Below are 20277 nucleotides of genomic sequence, written 5' to 3' on the forward strand. Positions count from 1 at the left end.
CAAAACCTTGAAATAGATAATAGTAGATACCACTTATAATAAGAATGATAAGTTATAATCTGCTATATAGATATATCTATTTCTCTAACTTGATGCAATTGATATCTGAAACAATATATGATTTGCAACTATTATTTGGTTACAATGAATATGATATTCAGAATTTGTTGTAATGATACTTATTAATTTGATAAGATGTAATATCTTTGCTATGTCTGATATGACTGTGGGAACTATGCAATGACTGTGTTCTGATCTATACTATGGAGATACCTTTTTGCTGTTTCTGATATAACTATAAACTTATGCTGTTGGTCTTCTCTCTGTCACATATAGTGATGCTGATTAATTGCTGTGTCTGATTATTTCTTTGAACTGTGCAAATAATGGTGCTGTTCCTGATTGTGACTTCTAATCCATGCAACCTGAAAATGCCAAAGGTAGATGCTTGATTTGAGCAGATCCAAATATGGATACAAGTAAATAACAAAACAATATTCGATGATTCATTGAATGTGTTTGAGTCTTCATGTATACTGTTATCTCTTAAACGTCACACCTCTTTTGACAAATTGTGTCTTTCTCATTTGCATCAGTTCATTATACCATTAATACTCTTAGTGATTGCTGGCAAATTTAGTTGATAATTAATCTTCTTTAAAGGTGGCATCTCTTGGTAATTCTGCTTTAAGACTTGATTGCTGTCATTAACCTTGTAATTTGTATCCATCAGTCATGATCATAATCAAATCAGACTTGTACATAAACGATATCTGCTTATCATGATTGCTGCCCAATTAACTCTTAATGTCATGATCATACTTGTGTAGTTAGTCTAATCGATATTTTTGTTTTTTGTTTACAACATAGTTAAGAGGTGTCAACTATAAATGATTTCTTTATACCGTTATGATCAGTGAACATGACTAATCAATCAATGAACATAAAGTTTGTAATCGTTACCGCTTCTTCATCCATTGATTTCTGTTCACTATCACCGAACCATTCATCGATCTTTGTCTTCCATGGTTTAGCGGCACTTATGATTTTAATATACAATGTTTGGTGACTTGCGATCTTGGTATGAGCAGTTAGTAATCTTGCTTGTCATCAATGTTCCATTATCTAGATAGTCAGCTTTTATCAATCTTCACTGTATTTGGGAATATGTAACCTCCATGTGAACTAATTGATTTAATGCTCTTCTTGCTTGATATGTTGATCCTGATCACTTTTGGAAAGGTGATCAGCAATGTCATTAATGGTAGATTCATGATTCATATGTGTAAGATGGTTAATTAGCAAGGTCATCATCATGACAATATAAGCTTAAATGCTTGAAAGCCTTTATGCCTTGATGACCTATGTACCCATTTCTTACTTGTCTTTATCCTTATCATTCTTTGGACAACAGGATTTCCCCTGTTTTACAAACTATACAACTGTATAACCTACTATTGATACTATTTACACCATTCTTTTCTACTCTTAACTACTCAAACTTTTGTTATCAAGGCTGCCACCTTTGATCACATAATTGTTTATTGCTTCTTAAAATCAGGTTAAAGATGGGGACATTACACCCTACACCATACTATGCAAGCTAGCCAAAACGCTTTTGTTGATGATAACTTGGGTCTGATAACTTGGGTCTGCATCTTATCTTCAACATAGAGTTGTTGAAAGTGAAACCATATTTTCTGTCTTCTAGAGCTAATGCATTCTCAAAAACCAATAGACTTGGACCTTGTTCATGTCAATCTAGCAGTAAAGGAAGCCATTTTAGACATAACGACAAGTAGTACTCGTTTCAGCAATCTTTGACTATTTCGTGTAGTCAATATTGGGCAATATGATGATCATGTCAAATGATACCACTTAGAGCAACTTTGTGGACAGTTTATTGTACTTAGCCTTAATGCAATAGAGATTACTGCTTCTTAAGAAGGGGCAATTGATTTCAGCGTAGCAATCATACACACTTCTCTTGTTCTACCTCATCACTCAGTTTGTAATCCTCTCTGCTCTCAACATGCACAATGCAGCTACAATGCAACTTTGTGCATAGTAGTTTAGCATACTATCCAATGTTCAATCCTTGTGCCTTCTTGCACAACACTGCTTGCCTACGTATTTGGATGTGCACATGGATGCATATGCCTTCACTTGGATGCACCTAGTTTGGCATCATATGCATCTAACACTTGATGACACTTGCACCATATTTTTTACGAACCATACAGGGTTGAAGTTTCACATCATACCAGTTCAACACCTGACATACTTCTGTCCACATGAAAAGTGTACATATGCTTTTGACTTCGGCTAGCATATTGTTAAAGGCCTAGCTTATAGCCTCTTTGTATAAATAGCTATAGAAGTTCATACGAGCATGATTGCTACATATACAGTACTGTACATATCTTCTTTCATGCAATATTTTTACGTTGTAAAGTCTTTCATTCTTCTTGAATGTGCATCTGCATACTAATCTGATGTGGTTTTTACTTTAATTTGCAGATTTGTCCTCTGATTCTCTTAGGGTTCTGACCAGTAAGGCCATAAAAAGCAGTCATTTTTTTCTCACTTACTTTTTGGGTATATATGCAATCTTAATTATTCTTCTTTTTTCCTTCATGAATATATGCCACAATTGAGATTTTTTGGTGGAGACATGGATTAGTAGTGATTCCTTATAGAGAGAATCTCTCACAATGACATTCCTTGATGATGGCATGAGATTAGGAAAGTCATCAGGATGTTATGCAGGAAGTGCAGGCTAGGCAATAAGCATCCATGGAAAGGTTATTTTGTACGTGAATACTTAATCCATTCTTTCTACTTAGTTCCACTTTGTTCCTATGGCTTCTGATATGATTGTTGTTTGTTTGGTGGGTTGTTACTTAAATCTTATAACCTTGTTTGTAATGTCCCCTACTAGGGTCTGGTCTATTTTAACCTATAATTAATCTATTTCAATGCACTTATGACTTAAATAACTTGATTAAGAGCCAAGTATACCTTAACATGAATCATATCTGTGATATTTTATCTTTCTTTAGTCTATCAAGTACTTGCTAATTTATCATACTAGATAATTAATCTTATTCTGATTCATTTATATATCATTTACATATTTATTAAATACTAGATACATGAATTATTATGTATTACTGCAGAGCAGTTTCTAAAAGATATTATATTAATATCTATTATTATATCAATATTTATATTTATAACCCTTATATTATTCCTTATTCTGATTTGAGTATATAATATATATATATATATATATATACAGAAATAAGTAAATGGATTAAACAATATTACCAATAATTTATGTGTTAGCTAATAATGTATTATATAAATTATTAATTCTAACACTGCGTAAAATCACTAACTATATTTAGTGGCTGTAAGAGCAGACAGATCTAACATGTGTCAGATCTGGTCTGCCACTGTATACAAAATTAAGAATGACTGTCATACATATTACAGTCTATATTAGTATTACTATTAAGTTCTGCATAAAAACATTATCAGACTTTATATATTAAGCACATCACCGTACATACCATCAAGAGCAAGGATGTTTTATCTGAATCAGAGCCTTCTTATAATCTACAGTGAACTTTCGTGTGCCCATTCAAGCAGATTTGTATCTTCTCATAATAACCGATTGTGACTTGTCACAATTACATAAGTCACAATTACATTTTCTTCCTTAATGATAATAATCTCTGGCTTAGTTTATTCGATCTTATTTCTAATCACCACCGAAAAATGAATCATCTCTTTATTTAATATGTGAAGTTTACCTTGGAAGCCGTTTCTCTTTATGACTACGTGACTTTCCAAATAGATGTGTTATTCAAACAATTTGTTTTATTATTAACTAAACTCGGCATCTTAAACTGATTAAATTATCACTTAAAGGTGATGATAATATATTGACTAAATTATCAAAGACCAAATTTATCATTTTATCAAATCGTGGCACTAATGATTATTATCTTGTCTTGTGCGACCTGCTCTATTTGACCTGTTTCAAGATTTGTCTTGTTCAATCTGTCTTTTCTCTCACAGTCTTCCTTACTTGCACATAATGTATTCTTCAAGAATTCATTGTGAGGATTGTGAGAATTAGATTTTATGGATTAAATTTTAAATATATAAATTATGTTTATAATATAAAACATTGAGATGTAATATTATAAGATAGAAACACACTATAAGGTTCATCACATTAATAATAAATATTAATTGGAAAATAATATTTAATAATTTCAAATAATCTTTTGTTGATAATTATCATATTGATTAATAATAATTACTTTATTTAGGATATATAAATATATATAACGATCAAGGAGGGGGACATGACATTGTCCTATTGTTTGGGTGGCTGCATCTCATAAGGGATTGCATTATGTTAACAATGCTATAAATGCTTTAGCCAAAATGTTTTTGTCTCTAAATGTTCTGATTTCTGTGTGTCCATGTGGTTAATGTCTAACAGATTAATATTACAGAACTTCATTCACTGTTATCAAAGAAGACAATGGAAAACGATAGATTTGTAGTAACTATAGATGAAAATCATAATATTGCATTGAATTTATGAGCTATTTGCATCAACATAATCTCTTACATTCAGATTTGATTGCTTTGGACACAACTCTTTTTGATGTTTTCGAGTTGCTGATTTTCTCACATTGCTCTTCAGGATGGCAGTATCAGATAAAACCAGCAACAGTGCAATGCATTGTTGGGGATGCCTTAACAAAGATTACAAAGTTGGGAAGAAAGGAGCTTGGCTTGGTTGGTGCAAGCCGAACTGATGCAGGTGTCCATGCGTGGGGTCAGGTATGCTTTGGCTTATATTTAGATTTGACATTAAAGCATGCTTCACTTATCTCCTTTTTCTTTGTTCAAATTTATTACTCCCCTCCAATAAGTTTGTATTTGCTTTTATAAAAATGTTTGTTGTTTTGCATTCTATATTCTTGAGGTAAATTAGAATGGTACTTGGCTTGCATGTAACACTAGCTTATCTACTTCTCATACTAGCATTCTTAGTGGGACTTACCGTTAGCTGTCTGAAAATATATCCCTAGATATTGCTGGAACCCTAAAACAATTTTGATGATAGCGAATCTGAACTTACTGTAACAATAAAATGGTTAAATGCAAATGAGTGTATATTCTTAAAGCAGAGGGCAAATGTATACTGAGTCATAAGTCCAAATCTCAGTTTGATACTAAAGCCAGAAAAGCAGACAAGAAGTTTACCAATGTTAAAATTTTGAAAATGTTTGCAACCACTTTTAGCAAATAATACTCAAGGAAAATTTTAGATAAAAATGCCCTAAACCGAAAAAAATACAGTTTAACCTCAACTCAACATCAAAAAAATTAAAGTAATATTGTTATATTTAGCTATAATGATCATTTAAGTCATTTAGTTTCTTTTTAGTAAGTGTCCTTTCTTTGTTTCAGTTCTTGATCTTTTCTGTTAAGGAAAGATCTTGCAATTTTCTCTATTTAAGGAGTTTTCCTCTACTTATTCAATTACCATTTCATGGTATCAGAGCCAAGGAATTTTTTGGCGATTTTTTTTAATAAAATTCGTGGTCTAATTGCCTGAAATTTCATGAACGTTTTTGATCGATATTTTAAAAATAAAAATTGTGGCCTTTATTCTGTGAAAAATCACGCTGTTTGTTACAAAGCAAATTCAAGGTCTTTTTGTCTATAAAAAATCTGCAAATTTTCTCTTTTGAAAAACGTAGGCTTGTTTCTAGAAAAATTGTGGCATCTCTACTTTTAAATTGCGTTTTTTCTTTTAAAAACTTTGCGTGAAGTCTGCTTGCAGTGGGACGTTTCATCATAGTCAACAATTCAAAAGTTTTTTTCTTGCAATTCGAAAGTTATCTGTGCGAACTGCGAAGTATGTTTTTTGACACACGCGAAGTCTATTTTTTGACGTTTCTTGTAAAAGTGTGTGCCTTTGCAAGACCGTGCGAGTTTTTCTTGAACTTTTGTGCAACGACTCTACTCCTTTTTCTATGCCTAGGGTTTTTTGGCATGATTTTCTTCAAAAATCATGGGTTCTACAACATGGGTTACTTCTTTTTTTTTGCTTGCCCAAATCGTATTTCTATGAGCATTTTGGTGGAGGTGGGTTTCTTCAAGATTTTGATGATTTAAAAAAATCATGGGTTTCTACAGGCCTAGGGTTTTTGCTAGAATTTTGAAAATTTGCAGACCTAGTGATTTGTGCTAGCTAGGGTTCGATTGATTTTTGACAAAAAACAAACATCTTTTTTTGCCAATTTTTTAATAAAAAATTGAAGTTCATTGTTGGAGTTGATTTTGACCTCGTTTTTTGTGCCTTTGGAAAACAGGAGGGATGATATCTTTGACCAACATCATGTTGGAAGGTAACTAGAGATTTAATGGCAACGATTACAACACTTGGAAACATAAAATACTCACAAGTTTTGAGTACTAGTGCGTAGATCAGATTGTTTTGGGTAATTCTGCTTGTCCCACAGTGTTAGGAAAAGACCAAGACAAGTTTGATGAATGTAACCATGAAGTGGTCATGTTGCTCAAATTATCTGTCACTGGCGAGATGCTTCCAAAAGTGCCAACTGCAAAAATCTAGACACACCTAAAGAACCTGCATGAAACGTCAGACAAGGGCAGAGCATTCTTCCTTAAGAATATGTTCTTGATTATGATGAACGACAAGATTTCTTTGTAGGATCATTTTATGATGATCAAAGACATCCGCGATCAACTGGAGGCCATTGGTCGCAAGATGGAAGAAGACAATATGGTGGTTATTACACTAAAAAGCTTACCATAATCCTATGAGCACTTCATTGAAACTCTCAACATTACATCCACCAATGACTTGAAGTTTGATGACTAGTGCAACAAGCTCTTGCAATAGGACAGGTGGAAGTAGTTTGGGAGTAGCAGCTAGACAACCACTATGGAACAAGCTTTTACTGCCAAAGACAAAGGCAAATGCAAGTCCTCTCAACAGAAAGGAGAAAGCAAATCTGAGGAGAGTTCCAAGAAGAATATCACATGTCATTATTATGGTAAGATCGGTCACATGAAAAAACACTATAGGAAGTGATTGGCTGATCAGAAATCTAATCAGGGAGGGTCTTAGTAGAAGGCCCATGTTGCAGAGCATGCTAAGTAGGAGTTTACCTTTTATGCATTTATGGCCAAAAGACCAACAGATCATGTGTCAAATATTTTGCGTGGTACATTGATTTTAGAGCTTCTCAACATTTTATACAGATGAGAGATTGGTTCATGTAGTACAACGCTTGCTCTGATTCAGTGATCTTTGGTGGTGGTGAAGAGTATACAGTTATCAACAAGGGCAACATTTAGATTACATCTTGTGGGAGAAATCTGATTTTTTTTAATGTTTACTATGTTCCGAGCATGTAGCTCAATTTTCTCTCTGTGAGTCAAATTATGTGATATTGTCCGAAGTTGGACATCATCTTTAGTGCACATAAGTGCCACATTGTTGACAAGGAGTCTAAGAAGACAATTGCAGTTGGGCTTGAAGATCATGGATTGTATAGGTTGGTTGATATTGGAGTCTCAAGAGCATGCAATGGTTGTGAAGATTTCATCTATCAGTACTCTTTGACATCAACGGTATGGGCATCTCAACCTATCATACCTCTCTCAGGGGGCTCAAGAGAATTCAGTAGAAGGCTTATTTGAGATTCAACATCAGACACATGGTGTGTGTGGAGCTTGCCAAGCAGGGAAACAACATCGAACTCCATTCTCAGACAAACAAGCTTGGAGAGCATCCAAGGTCCTGCAACTGGTTCATGCGGATGTTTGTGGACCAATGAATATCTCAATTGTCACTTGTGCCAGGTCTTTTCTTTTGTTTGCTGATGATTTCAATAGGAAAATGTGGGTGTTTTTCCTCAAAGCAAAATCAGATATGTTTAATGAATTTCATAAGTTTAAAGCCTTAGTTGAAAAAGAGTTAGGATGTCCAATCATCACTCTTAGGTCAGATAATGGGGGTGAGTTTTGTTCAAATGAATTCATCAACTTCTTGTGCTAAACACGGTATCAAGCATCAACTTACCACACCCTATACCCCTCAACAAAATGGTGTTGTTGAGCGAAGGAATTATACTGCTACGAAAACAGCCCATTGTATACTAGAGAACATAAATGTTCCGAAGAAGTTTTGGGTTGAGGCAGTGTATACTGCAATATACCTTCTTAACTGGTCCCCCACATAGGTCATCAAGAAGATGACCCTAGAGGAAGCATGGTTTGGGAGGAAACCAAAAATCAACAATCTCAAGGTTTTTGGTTTGACAACATATGTTTGGATTCCAGATGCAAAGAGGACCAAACTGGATTACAAAAGCCAAAAGTTGATGCTTACATGATACAATGATAATCATAAGGCCTATCGGCGATTTGATGTGAACACCAATCATCTCACCTTCAACAGGGCTGTTGTAGTCGATGAAAAAGGTGGGCCATTTCAGCTCTCTTCTAAGAATCTTGAAGATCAACCTTTGCAGACTAAAGATTTGGGTGTCAGGCTTCCATTAACTCCACCTAAAGGGAGAGATTTTGACAATTCGAACTTGTGGCATCTCCTAGGCACGAACCTATACTAGCAGATTTCCCTTAGGAGAACTTGAATCAACATCCAGATGATTTCATTCCAGACAACCCAAGTCATGATGATTGTCCTAATTTGGAAGAAGATGCTTCTACCCTATGACCTAAGTGGTGGGAAAAGCTTATTGCTGATGCTTGGGATAATGAACTAGTTGAGGGTAGATCATCCAGAGGCAAGAGCAAGAAGAGCATAGTAAACTTTGCTCTTATGGCCAACATTTAGAATATTTATGAGCCCCAAGATTTTTCATAGGCGAAAGGTAAAACCTGAATAGGAAAAGGCTATGGAATTTGAGCATCATAGTCTTTTGAAGAACAACACCTGGGTTCTGTCAAATCTTCCACTAGGGAAGAAACCCATTGGCTGCAAATGGGTTGACAAAGTGAAATACAAAGCTAATGGAAATCTTGATAATTACAAAGCTTAGTTGGTGGTTAAAGGTTTTGCGTGGAGAGAAGGCATTGACTATGAGAAATTTTCTCCTACAACAAAGATGAGCACCATCCGACTTGTTCTAGCTATTGCAGCTCAGTTTGGCTGGAAAGTTCATCAAATGGACGTGAAGAGTGCCTTCCTCAATGGAAGTTTGGAGGAAGAGGTCTACATGACGTAACCTCAAAGTTTCAATGTTGCAGGCAAAGAGCACCAAGTATTCAAACTAGTGAAGGCTCTTTATGGCCTAACGCAGGCCCCCAAGGCGTGGTACATCGAGATTGACAAGTATTTGGATGCATAGGGCTTCAGAGAAGTCCTTTAGATCCCAAATTGTATGTCAAGAGCACTAGTAATGACATCATTCTTCTTGTCATCTATGTGGATGATATCATCATTACTATTAGTGGGGCATATTTGTTTGAGCAAATCAAATTGAATTTGTGTTAGGCATTTGATATGATAGATTTGGGTCTTCTACATTATTGTCTTGGTGTAGAGGTTTGGCAAAAAAGTGGTAGTTTTTTCATTTCTCACTAGAAGTATGCTAGGAGTTTGTTGGACAAGTTCAGGATGACAGATTGTAAAGTCTCATCTACACCTATGGAGAAAGGGCTGAAACTATTAGCCAAATCAGACTCACTAGTGGTCAATGAGTCTGCATGCAGGCAACTAGTTGGCAGTCTCATCTATCTTACAACCACTAGACTTGATCTAAGTTATGCAGTGAGTTACATCTCTCATTTCATGATTGTCTTAAAGGCTGAACATTGGGTTGCAGCGAAGGGAGTACTGAGATATGTGAAAGGGACACTTGACTTTGGTATATAGTATAGTAGAAGCAAAGATGCTTGGCTGATTGGTTTCATAGATTCAGATTGGGCAACTTTTGTTGATGACAGGAGGTCTACTTCTGGATATGTTTTCAATTTTGGTATGGGTGCAGTCGCATGGACCAGTAAGAAGCAAAAGGCAGTAGCTCTTTCCTTGATAAAAGCAAAGGGTTGGGGAACTGTCAAAGCAACATGTGGGGCAGTTTGGCTTTAGAGGATGCTTTCTGACATGAGAATGTTTCAAGTAGGGCCTTCACCCTTGTTTTGTGACAACCAAGGGGTGCTAAATCTTGCCAAGAATCTAGTCTTTCATAAGCGAACAAAGCTTGTAGAGCTTCATTGTCACTTTATATGACAACTTGTTGAAGATGGATCTGTGATGTTGCAATATGTTCCGACTAAGGATCAGACTGCAAACATTCTATCCAAATCTTTGAGCCCGAAGAAGTTTGTAAAATTTAGGGGGCAACTTGGTATAGTTAGTAGAATGACCATTGAGGGAGGGTATTAAAGTAATATTTTTATATTTGGCCACAATGGTCATTTAAGTCGTTTAGTTTCTTTTTAGTAAGTTTCCTTTCTTTGTTTCAGTTCTCAATCATTTCCATTATGGATTGATCTTCTTGTATTTTTCTCTATCTAAGGAGTTCCTCTCCTTGTAGATTATTCAATTACCATTTCAAAAATAAGCATATCATTATCTTCCTCTGCATACTTACACATCAATAATATTGTACATCAGGAGCATCCAGGTTCACAACCCACCAAATTGTATGGTTTCCAATGTGTTATGGGAGGAAATGGTTTGAACAGTCATCTATGAATTGCTGTTAGAGTGCATTGGTAAGGAGAACAACAACAAACTTCTAATTCAAGCATAACAACAACATTCTTCCACAAAAACACAAATACTAGAATTAGTGCTCCACAATTATATTGTTTTTCGTATTTCAATTTAAGTCTATGGGAACAGGTGTAAAATGACATGATTTAACTTGTAGATTGGAGGCTGGATTCCTTTCGGCCATTATACACATTTATATGAACTCCATTGAGAAAGATGAAATTGATCTGTTATAGAAGATAGAAGAATTGTGTTCTATCCTTTGGTCTTTTAGTCAATATCCTGATGCATGGGTGTCAACTACAGAATTAATCTGACTGCCCTGCTCCCGACATCATGTTCCAATTGTTCTGCTGCTGGCATAAACCTGAATGCTCCCGACTATATTGACCTATTAAATGTGAAAGCTTGACCAACATTCTCCAACTTGCACATAGAGTAATTGCCCTTTCTGGAGAAGCAGTGCATTCCATTTTGGCAAGCTACGTAAGTAGGTATGAAAATTTCATCCCAACCTATGCTCTAGCAAAACATTTCCTTTGGTTAGAAATATGACTTGCTTTGACAACCTTGTGAATGACAATTATGTGGTTCCTTTTATGCTTGATCTTTGTTTAGTGCCTTAATCTATGTAATATCCCTTATCAGACAATATCTGAATTATGGGACAATTAATAACTGGTTCTTACAATAAGTTTAGATATTTGGAAATAAGAATGCAAATATATAATAAATGGTAATGGTCAAGCTATTGGTTGCCTCTGATTTATACAGTTAAGTTTAGGCTGAAGTGAAATAATTTGTACTAAATGCACAATTACTTGTTTAATAAGACAATATAGATGTGCAATGGACTAGACGTTGATGTTACCAAAGGCAATATGAATGACTGTTCTGACTTGGACTATATAGCACACACAATTGGATACTGCTGTTCAGATCTGGGGATAATATTATGCAAGATACAGAGTGCTGTGTCTGCTCTGAAGAACCCTTGAGCTCCTGCACACGATATTGGGCCTTCGACCTGCTCTCCTTTAGTTCTTCTAAACTGGAATAAGAAACAATATAAAAATAACACCATCGATGCTTCCAAATGAGTGTATGATCTCCTTTAAATATGGCATAGTGCTGATCGATTGCACCTTTTAGTTTGGAACAGTCATAACCTTCCATCAATCGGGCCTCTTCATATCTCTTCATTAATCAATGATTAATTGTGCCTCTAACTAATAGCTGATCAAATTTGTTAATTGCTCCCCCTCGTCTAATGATTAGTCTTTGACTTGTCTTAATCGGTATAATAATCGATGTCTAATGATTGTTGCTTTATCGAAATTGTTATATAAGTTTGCTGATGTATACATGGCCTATATTTGTCATGTCCCCTCCTTGATCGTTATATATATCCTAAAATGAAGTAATTATTATTAATTAATTACCAACAAATGATTATTTGAAATTTAATATTATTATTTAATTAATATTTATTACTAATAATACTCTTGAAATATTCAAATAAAAATAATTTAATATTATATTATAAACATAATTTATATATTATAAATTATAAACATAATTTACATATTCTTAATTGTAAAAACACAATTTATATATTTAAAATATTAAATTTATAATTTACATATCTATTACTGAAAGGTGATATAGAAGAGACTCATATGAGTTTACGATAAAAGCAGTAGTTTATTAGTTAAAGGCAGAAGACATTTAACTAAGAGTCACCACTTTTACAAGGGCGGTGTCGGTGAGGAAAAAGACATAACCTTCCATCACCAAATGAGGGATATAATATACAGCAATCATTGAATTCAATGAGGGCCAGATAATATTAAAAAGACGAAAAAATTAAGATAACAAAGGGTGCGATTTGTGAGATGTGTTTTATTTGAATGGTTCCTTAATGAAGGAAGATGACTCTTTGGGTTGGTCTCCTTGGGAGATATAAATGAGATTTGAAAACCAAACGGAAGTTAAAAAAAAGGAAATCAAGGAGAGATCGGGCATTAATAATTCATAAGATTACACAAGCAGATCCGAACAACCTGTGGTCTGAGGTATAGCATAATAAATATTAAATGTATCTGCTTAATTCTAATTCTTGATATATTGTTGTTTGTGTCTGTCATTATATGTAGAATATATACGTAATACTAGATACATATGTTTTGACGGATCCAGCCTAATACAAGTGTTAATATTATAATATAAAGAAATTAATAATATCGGTGAAATCAGATCAAAACGGTTTATAAGTTATAGGCAGAACATCTTGTTCTGAGTGGTATGCATAGGGGATGTGTCTATTAAGTATACTTAGTATAGGCAGTCCGATAATGTTTGATTGCAGAATCTAATAATAATGCTAACATAGACTGCAATGTGTATAATACTAATACTTCAATTCATAACAGTGGCAGACCAGATCTGTTATGCGTCAGATCTGTCTGCCCTTTACCAGCACTAAATATATTAATAACTAATGTTTTGGGCAGTGGTAGTATCAATGTATATAATAGGTAATTAGCAAATACATCAATAATGGGTTAAATTATTTATTTAATTAATTTTTTGTGTATATATTCCAATCAGAATAAGTATTATATATATATATATATATATATATATATATGGAGTAATGATGAAATATCAATAAGGTTATATATATATATATATATATATATATAATGAGATATTTTCATGTACGGACATTACAATTGGTTTGACACTTGCACTAAGAATTATGGACCATTTATTTAATAATGGTTAATTGATTGAACAATGGAATATCACTGATTGGATTCTGGTTAAGATGTAAATGCCTCCTAATATATTTGGTATATAAAATAGATTAATTATGGTTAAAACATATCTAAACCTAGTAGGGGACATTACAATATTCCCTTTATATTATTGCTTCTTGTGACGTAGACATTAACATATCATATAATGTTGTGCCAAACGATAGTGGTCATTATGATCGCTGATTGTAATATCAACCATTTTGTTGTCTCTGGTTAGATACGCTTGGGATTCCTGACAAAATAGTTAAGAGATTGTTGACGCGTCTGAAATCGCTGAACTTGCGACTTCATCTGGCCAACGCAGAATAGAATAAACTTGCTAAGTATCTTATCCTCTCTTGAGATAAGGAAATCCCTAATGCTGTTTTTTGTTTGATCAAAGGGGACGACCTCAAGGTTTTGATTGTCAGGTCTTGACTACGGGATTACCCAGTGGTCGATGTGATTTGCTGGGAGCACAAGGGGACTTACGATTTGCAACAAGCTGGTTTGCTGTGATTCTCAAATTACGTAATAAAGAGCAAAAGGAAAGGGTTGGGAGATCTAAAACTAACAACACGGGTATGCGGGTAGACGGATTCAACATAACCAATTCCTGCTTGGCCAGAATAGCTCACAACCTTGCAGGAATGGTGCAATCTTCAAAGGGACTTGGAAGATTTTTCAGATTGGAGACGCACGACTAAGCACCCAATTCTGGCGCAGCTCAGACGGACACTTGCAATTGAACTAAGCACAATTAAAGGCTCAGGTTAACCATACAAAAGGATACACAATCAGTATATCCTCAATGGTATGAGCCTGAATCTATCAAATACCTGCACACCCAAAACAGAAAGATCTATCTAAAATGCTGAGAGAAACCATGCAAACAGGATGAAAACAAGACAATAAACACCAAATCAATGTTTATATATTGATTTCAGCTGCCTATTACAACACTTTTTGTAGCATCTCTATGCTACTGCTTAAAATCTAACCTATTCTAAATCTAAAATCTAACTCTCTCAACAGAGTCTAACTATCCAACAATCTCTAACTATCTAAAAATCTCTAACTATCTAACTCTTTACAAAAGAAAGGCCTCTGCCTTTTATAGTTTTACAATTTTGAATCAGAGGCCAGGATGGACTGCATCCAAGGGTCCTGATCTGCCTTCTAGAAACTAGCAGCCTTAACCCATGCCCATTAAATTCTCACTCATCCATTCAACCACAATTTCAACTACCTGCCACTATTTGGCTTCAATTTGAGTCTATCCGGTAGTTGGACATAACTGTCCACAACTGACTTGTTTCCCCTTTCTTTCAAAATATCTGAGTGGGACCTACAAGCAGTTTTACAATAAAACAATTTCAGTTTTTTAGAAATTGAATTCTTGGAATTAAATCCAGCTGTGTGCTTTTTCTCGAGAAGGCATAAACTTGCAGCCTTCAAAGTGTTCTTTGGTCTTTGGTCCTAATGGTGGACTTCATCTTTGTTCAGCGGCACGGTTCCCAATGTTTGGTTGCTCTCGCGCTCCTGCAGCGCATTCCCACATCTTTTTCTTTTCCAGTCTTCAGTGCTTGGCCTTGATTGCGATCCTTCTTCGACTTGCGTTTCAGGTCTTTCTCCTGGTTCTCTAATGACGTCCTGCGACCTGTGAACAATCAATTTCATTTCAATAAATCAATTTGAAAAATTAATTAATTTAATTTAACAAATATTAAAATTTAACGCCTGGAGGGTTATTTGAAAATTTCCCAAGTTTTAACGCTTTTACTCCTTCCGCGAATTTAGTTGTTCCTGGCAATTTCGGGCAAGAGGGGCATTCGAAAAGTTTTAAAAACTTTGACATTTTCACTTAAAGGTCCAAATTCGGCCCTTTGGGCACTTTTGCCAACTTTCACTTTTTAACATTTCGGCTAAAAGGTCCGAATTTGGCCATTTGGGGCATTTTTGCCAACTTTTCACTTTTCAGATTTTCACTTAAAGGCCCAAATTCGGCCCTTTGGGCACTTTTGCCAACTTTTACTTTTTCAAATTTTGGCTAAAAGGTCCGAATTTGGTCATTTGGAGCATTTTTGCCAACTTTTCACTTTTCAGAGTTTCACTTAAAGGCCCAAATTTGGCCCTTTGGGCACTTTTGCCAACTTTCACTTTTTCAAATTTTCACTTAAAGGCCCAAATTCGACCCTTTGGGCACTTTTGCCAACTTTTACTTTTTCAAATTTTGGCTAAAAGGTCCGAATTTGGCCATTTGGGGCATTTTTGCCAACTTTTCACTTTTCAAATTCACTTAAAGGCCCAAATTTGGCCCTTTGGGCACTTTTGCCAACTTTTACTTTTTCAAATTTTGGCTAAAAGGTCCGAATTTGGCCATTTGGGGCATTTTTGCTAACTTTTCACTTTTCAGATTTTCACTTAAAAGGCCCAAATTCGGCCCTTTGGGCACTTTTGCCAAGTTTCACTTTTTAACATTTTGGCTAAAAGGGCCGAATTTGGCCATTTGGGGCATTTTTGCCAACTTTTCACTTTTCAGATTTTCACTTAAAGGCCCAAATTCGGCCCTTTGGGCACTTTTGCCAACTTTCACTTTTTCAAATTTTGGCTAAAAGGTCCGAATTTGGCCATTTGGGGCATATTTGCCAACTTTTCACTTTTCAGATTTTCACTTAAAGGCCCAAATTCGGCCCTTTGGGCACTTTTGCCAACTTTCACTTATTCAAATTTTGGCTAAAAGGTCCGAATTTGGCCATTTGGGGCATTTTTGCCAACTTTTCACTTTTCAGATTTTCACTTTAAGGCCAAATTCGGCCCTTTGGGCACTTTTGCCAACTTTTCACTTTTCAAATTTTCATTTAAAGGCCCAAATTCGGCCCTTTGGGCACTTTTGCCAACTTAAGTGAATTTCGGACCTTTGGCACTTTTTGCCAACTTTAGTGAATTTCAGACCTTAAGCCAGTTTTGTCAACTTTTAGCATTTTTGGACCTTTGGCACTTTTTGCCAACTTTTGTGAATTTCGGACCTTAAGCCAGTTTTGTCAACTTTTAGCATTTTCGGACCTTTGGCACTTTTTGCCAACTTTTGTGAATTTTGGACCTTAAGCCAGTTTTGTCAACTTTTAGCATTTTCGGACCTCTGGCACTTTTTGCCAACTTTTAGCATTTTTCTCATTTTGGCCTGAAAGTCCGAAATTTGCCCTTCCTGGGCATTTTGGCGATTTTTAACTTTTTCCTCAAGAAGTGCGAGCTTTTGACACTTGGGTGAGTTTGTCAACCTTGGCACTTTGCATTCTTTATCTCCTTTGTATCCCTTGGCGAAAATCGGCATTTCAACGTCATTGCAGGCCTTAACTCTTTCTTCATATTTAGGCGATTTTGCGAGAATTGGGGAGTTTTAAGTTCGCAATATGGTTCTAGAGGCCGAATTTGGTTTTAGCGGCACTTGACCCTTCATATCCTCTTCCTCTTCCACAAAGACAGAAAGGCACAAACTGGGGGGTCCCTGTCCAAGACGGGGATGGGTGTGCGATTCGCACAACAGAGGTGTAGATCATAAATTGTTGAATCCTTACTTATCGATCTTTGTTATTATCAATGCTCAACAATATCGACTACTTCTTCTCTAATCTTAGCCACGCCATGTATGCAATTGCTGATGTGTCAAGGATCTTCAGTGTATTCATCTGAAGCACCTCCGTGAAGTATTATATTTCTAGACATCAGTCAACTTTTATGTTAGCCCAAAAGATGATAGATAGATCATGGATAAGACATTGTCCATTTCGGTGTAGCTCTTCAACCATATTTGACATAGATTACTTAGTATCTAACCATTACTCATACTATATGCCGCTCATGAGTTTTATAATATTTATATCATCTTTCAATGGTTGCTCATAATGTAATGTCCCTTTGCTGAGACATTGTGATGTTAGGCATTAATTTGCACACGGTTACTTAACTCCTGATTATTGTTCTTCCTCCATCGGCATTATTCACCATTGATATTGCTGTTTACTATCCTTAATTGCTGCTTTCTGGATTACATTCATGCTTGCCATTAAATCGTATATCTTTTAGTTCCTAAATTGGGGACATTACAATCTAATTGATTGAGTACAACTGGGTAAATAGTATAATGAATGCAAAAACTATAACGAATTCATATCAGAAATTACACAAAGGTTTCTCAACGTATATCATTCATGAGTGTATACAGAATTAGTTTAGGGAAATTCCATACACGTGGTCTCCCTTTCTCGTTTACAATAGAAGTATATGAAGTGGCCAATGGTTGCTGAGAACTGAGAACTACCAACTATCAACAACTACCAACCTCTTACAACCAAGAACTAATTATGCTGACTACCAAAACAAATAGAATTATTTTTGCTAAATACATCAACCCCATCCCCCGTCTCCCTCTCCCCCCCTAAAGAAGTCAACTTTTAGACTACTAGAAAACAAAATTGGAAGACATAACAAAACACATTACATATTACCTAGGGATTGGTTTAGAATATGTCCCTGAAGTATGAAATGATGTAGACGGAATAGGTTGTCGGGAGATACTCTGGTGCAAATGATACACTTCTTCTGTGTGAAGCTTTAGGTGATGGCTACCAACAACTATTGTTCATGAGTGGTCTTCACAAGCTAGACTACTTCAAACAATTGGCACTTGATCTTCTCATATTCAGTTTGTAACTCCACAAGTTGTTTATCTTTTCTAGTGAGTTGGTTGTCCTTGCCTAGCAACTGTTGATCCTTCACCCACATTTTCTTTGCTTTCTCCATGACTTTGGCCTTTTCAATTTTGGTGAGGTGTGACTGTTTAGCAAACTATTCCCGAAATCTTTGAGTTTGCTCATCTATTGCTTCACATAACTTCCGAAAGATGTTGGTCGATTCATCCCAATGCTCCATGAGCTACCTGTGGGGGGCCGAATGGTGTTGAAGCAAGTAGAAGACTTCTTGAAAGTGGGACTCAATGGAGTAGAGGGTTGAAATAAGCCAACCGTCATTCCTACCAAATCCAGGTACTATACTTTTTGGTTGCCAAGCCTTCTTCATGTTGAGAGTTTGAGTAGCAGGCAAGCCTTTAGATAGGAAGATTCTTGTAAACTCTTCTTGGCATCCTTCATAATTTTTTTTAATATGATGGACCTCGTGTAGAATTAGAGGGGAGTAAGAAGTGTCTAGTTGTTTGGCGATTTTTGCCACTTCACTCATAACCACAACTATTGGCTCCAAATCTTGAACATATCTTTGATGATACCCATGTAGTCTTGTGGACCCGACTTAGAATTTTGGATAGTGATCTCCTTAGAACTATTGGAATCCCCATCCTAAGTAGGTGTATCTGTAGATAATAGATGGATCAATTGAGGCTCAATGATATGTGCAGTCTGTTGGGCGCTACAAGGCTGGATACTATTGATATTGGGCTAGAACACTGTAGGTTGCTCTATTTCTTGTGGAGGATGCTCCTTGACTTCAATAGGAGCCCCTAGTAGCTTTAGGCTTTTAGCCATTTGTTCAGAGGCCTCAATTGACAAGTTAGTTGGAACTGATGCTAGATGAATATCACTAACTGCAAAAATAGTCTTCATGGTGGGAATGTCTCTTGCAACTAGAGAAGTATCCTCTACAGTGGCTCCAATAGCTGGAAAAAATATATTCTATTGTGGGTTCAACATCTGGAGAAATAGCTTTGGCTGAAGGAATGTCGCTTGGTATGGTGCTTGAAGTGGATGTAGTCGATTCAATCTACTCATGCTCCTCATTACTATCTTCTGCTTCAACAATCTGCTCAAGACAATTCTCGCAAATTACAAAGATAGAAACCCTCAACAACATATATAAACTCCCAAAAGATAGAACCTCTAGGAGTTAGGATGTCTAAGTAATCAATCACAATGCGATATTTGCAAAAAATTAATAAAATGTACTTGGGACTGGATTTGGAAAAAGTGCATGGGCACAATGATAGAGCTCCTCAATACCTTTCCAACGCCACAAGAATTGCAAAAATCACAAAAATAGGAGAAATAGGCAAAAAGTGATGAGCTTAGAGGTCCAAAAAGTTGATCACACTTCCAACAGCAATAAAATTCAACAACAACAAAATCTGATAATGAGATTTGCACCACTATAAAGTGCTGGGAACCAACTTTTCGACAATATCTCGTTCACCAAAATTCAATACCCAAGTGAAAAGTTATGGCTTTTGGAAGAAAATTGTCCAATTAAGGCTTGAGGGGCCAAAATTAAGCCTAAGAGTTGGCAGCTAGGTGCCCACGTGACTAAATGATGAAGTGTACTCCCCTTACAACCCAAACACACAACAACAATAGAGAGATAACTAGAAAATGCAAGAAAGAAACACTTGATTTCTATTATTCCACTGAAATGAAACTACAACATTGAGAAAATAACATGCTATAGCCATATGGGCTTTCTTATTACCATAATCTACAAGGCAAAGCCCAATTTGCACTACTGGAATTGTGTTTTATAACTCTCATTCACCTTCTTTACTTGGCATGCGTAACCACCTTAAAATGTTCTAGAATCCTTGGTTTGGGCACTAGAATTTTAATCATCCAATTTCCCACTCAAGAAGATATTATATTGAAAATTTTGATTTCTGGTCATTGA

General features: G+C 35.6%; 1 protein-coding gene across 1 annotated transcript in view; it reads left to right on the forward strand.

The window, feature by feature from the left end:
• LOC131073517 (uncharacterized) overlaps positions 1-20277 on the forward strand; it is a gene marked incomplete at its 3' end in the record, with an annotated part of 61897 nt that overhangs the window by 19742 nt on the left and 21878 nt on the right. The window contains 1 exon segment of the mRNA XM_059216067.1: positions 4727-4866. Coding sequence (XP_059072050.1) covers positions 4727-4866 — 140 coding nt within the window.

The sequence above is a fragment of the Cryptomeria japonica genome, unplaced genomic scaffold (assembly GCF_030272615.1).
Source record: "Cryptomeria japonica unplaced genomic scaffold, Sugi_1.0 HiC_scaffold_595, whole genome shotgun sequence".
In the NCBI taxonomy this organism is placed as follows: domain Eukaryota; kingdom Viridiplantae; phylum Streptophyta; class Pinopsida; order Cupressales; family Cupressaceae; genus Cryptomeria; species Cryptomeria japonica.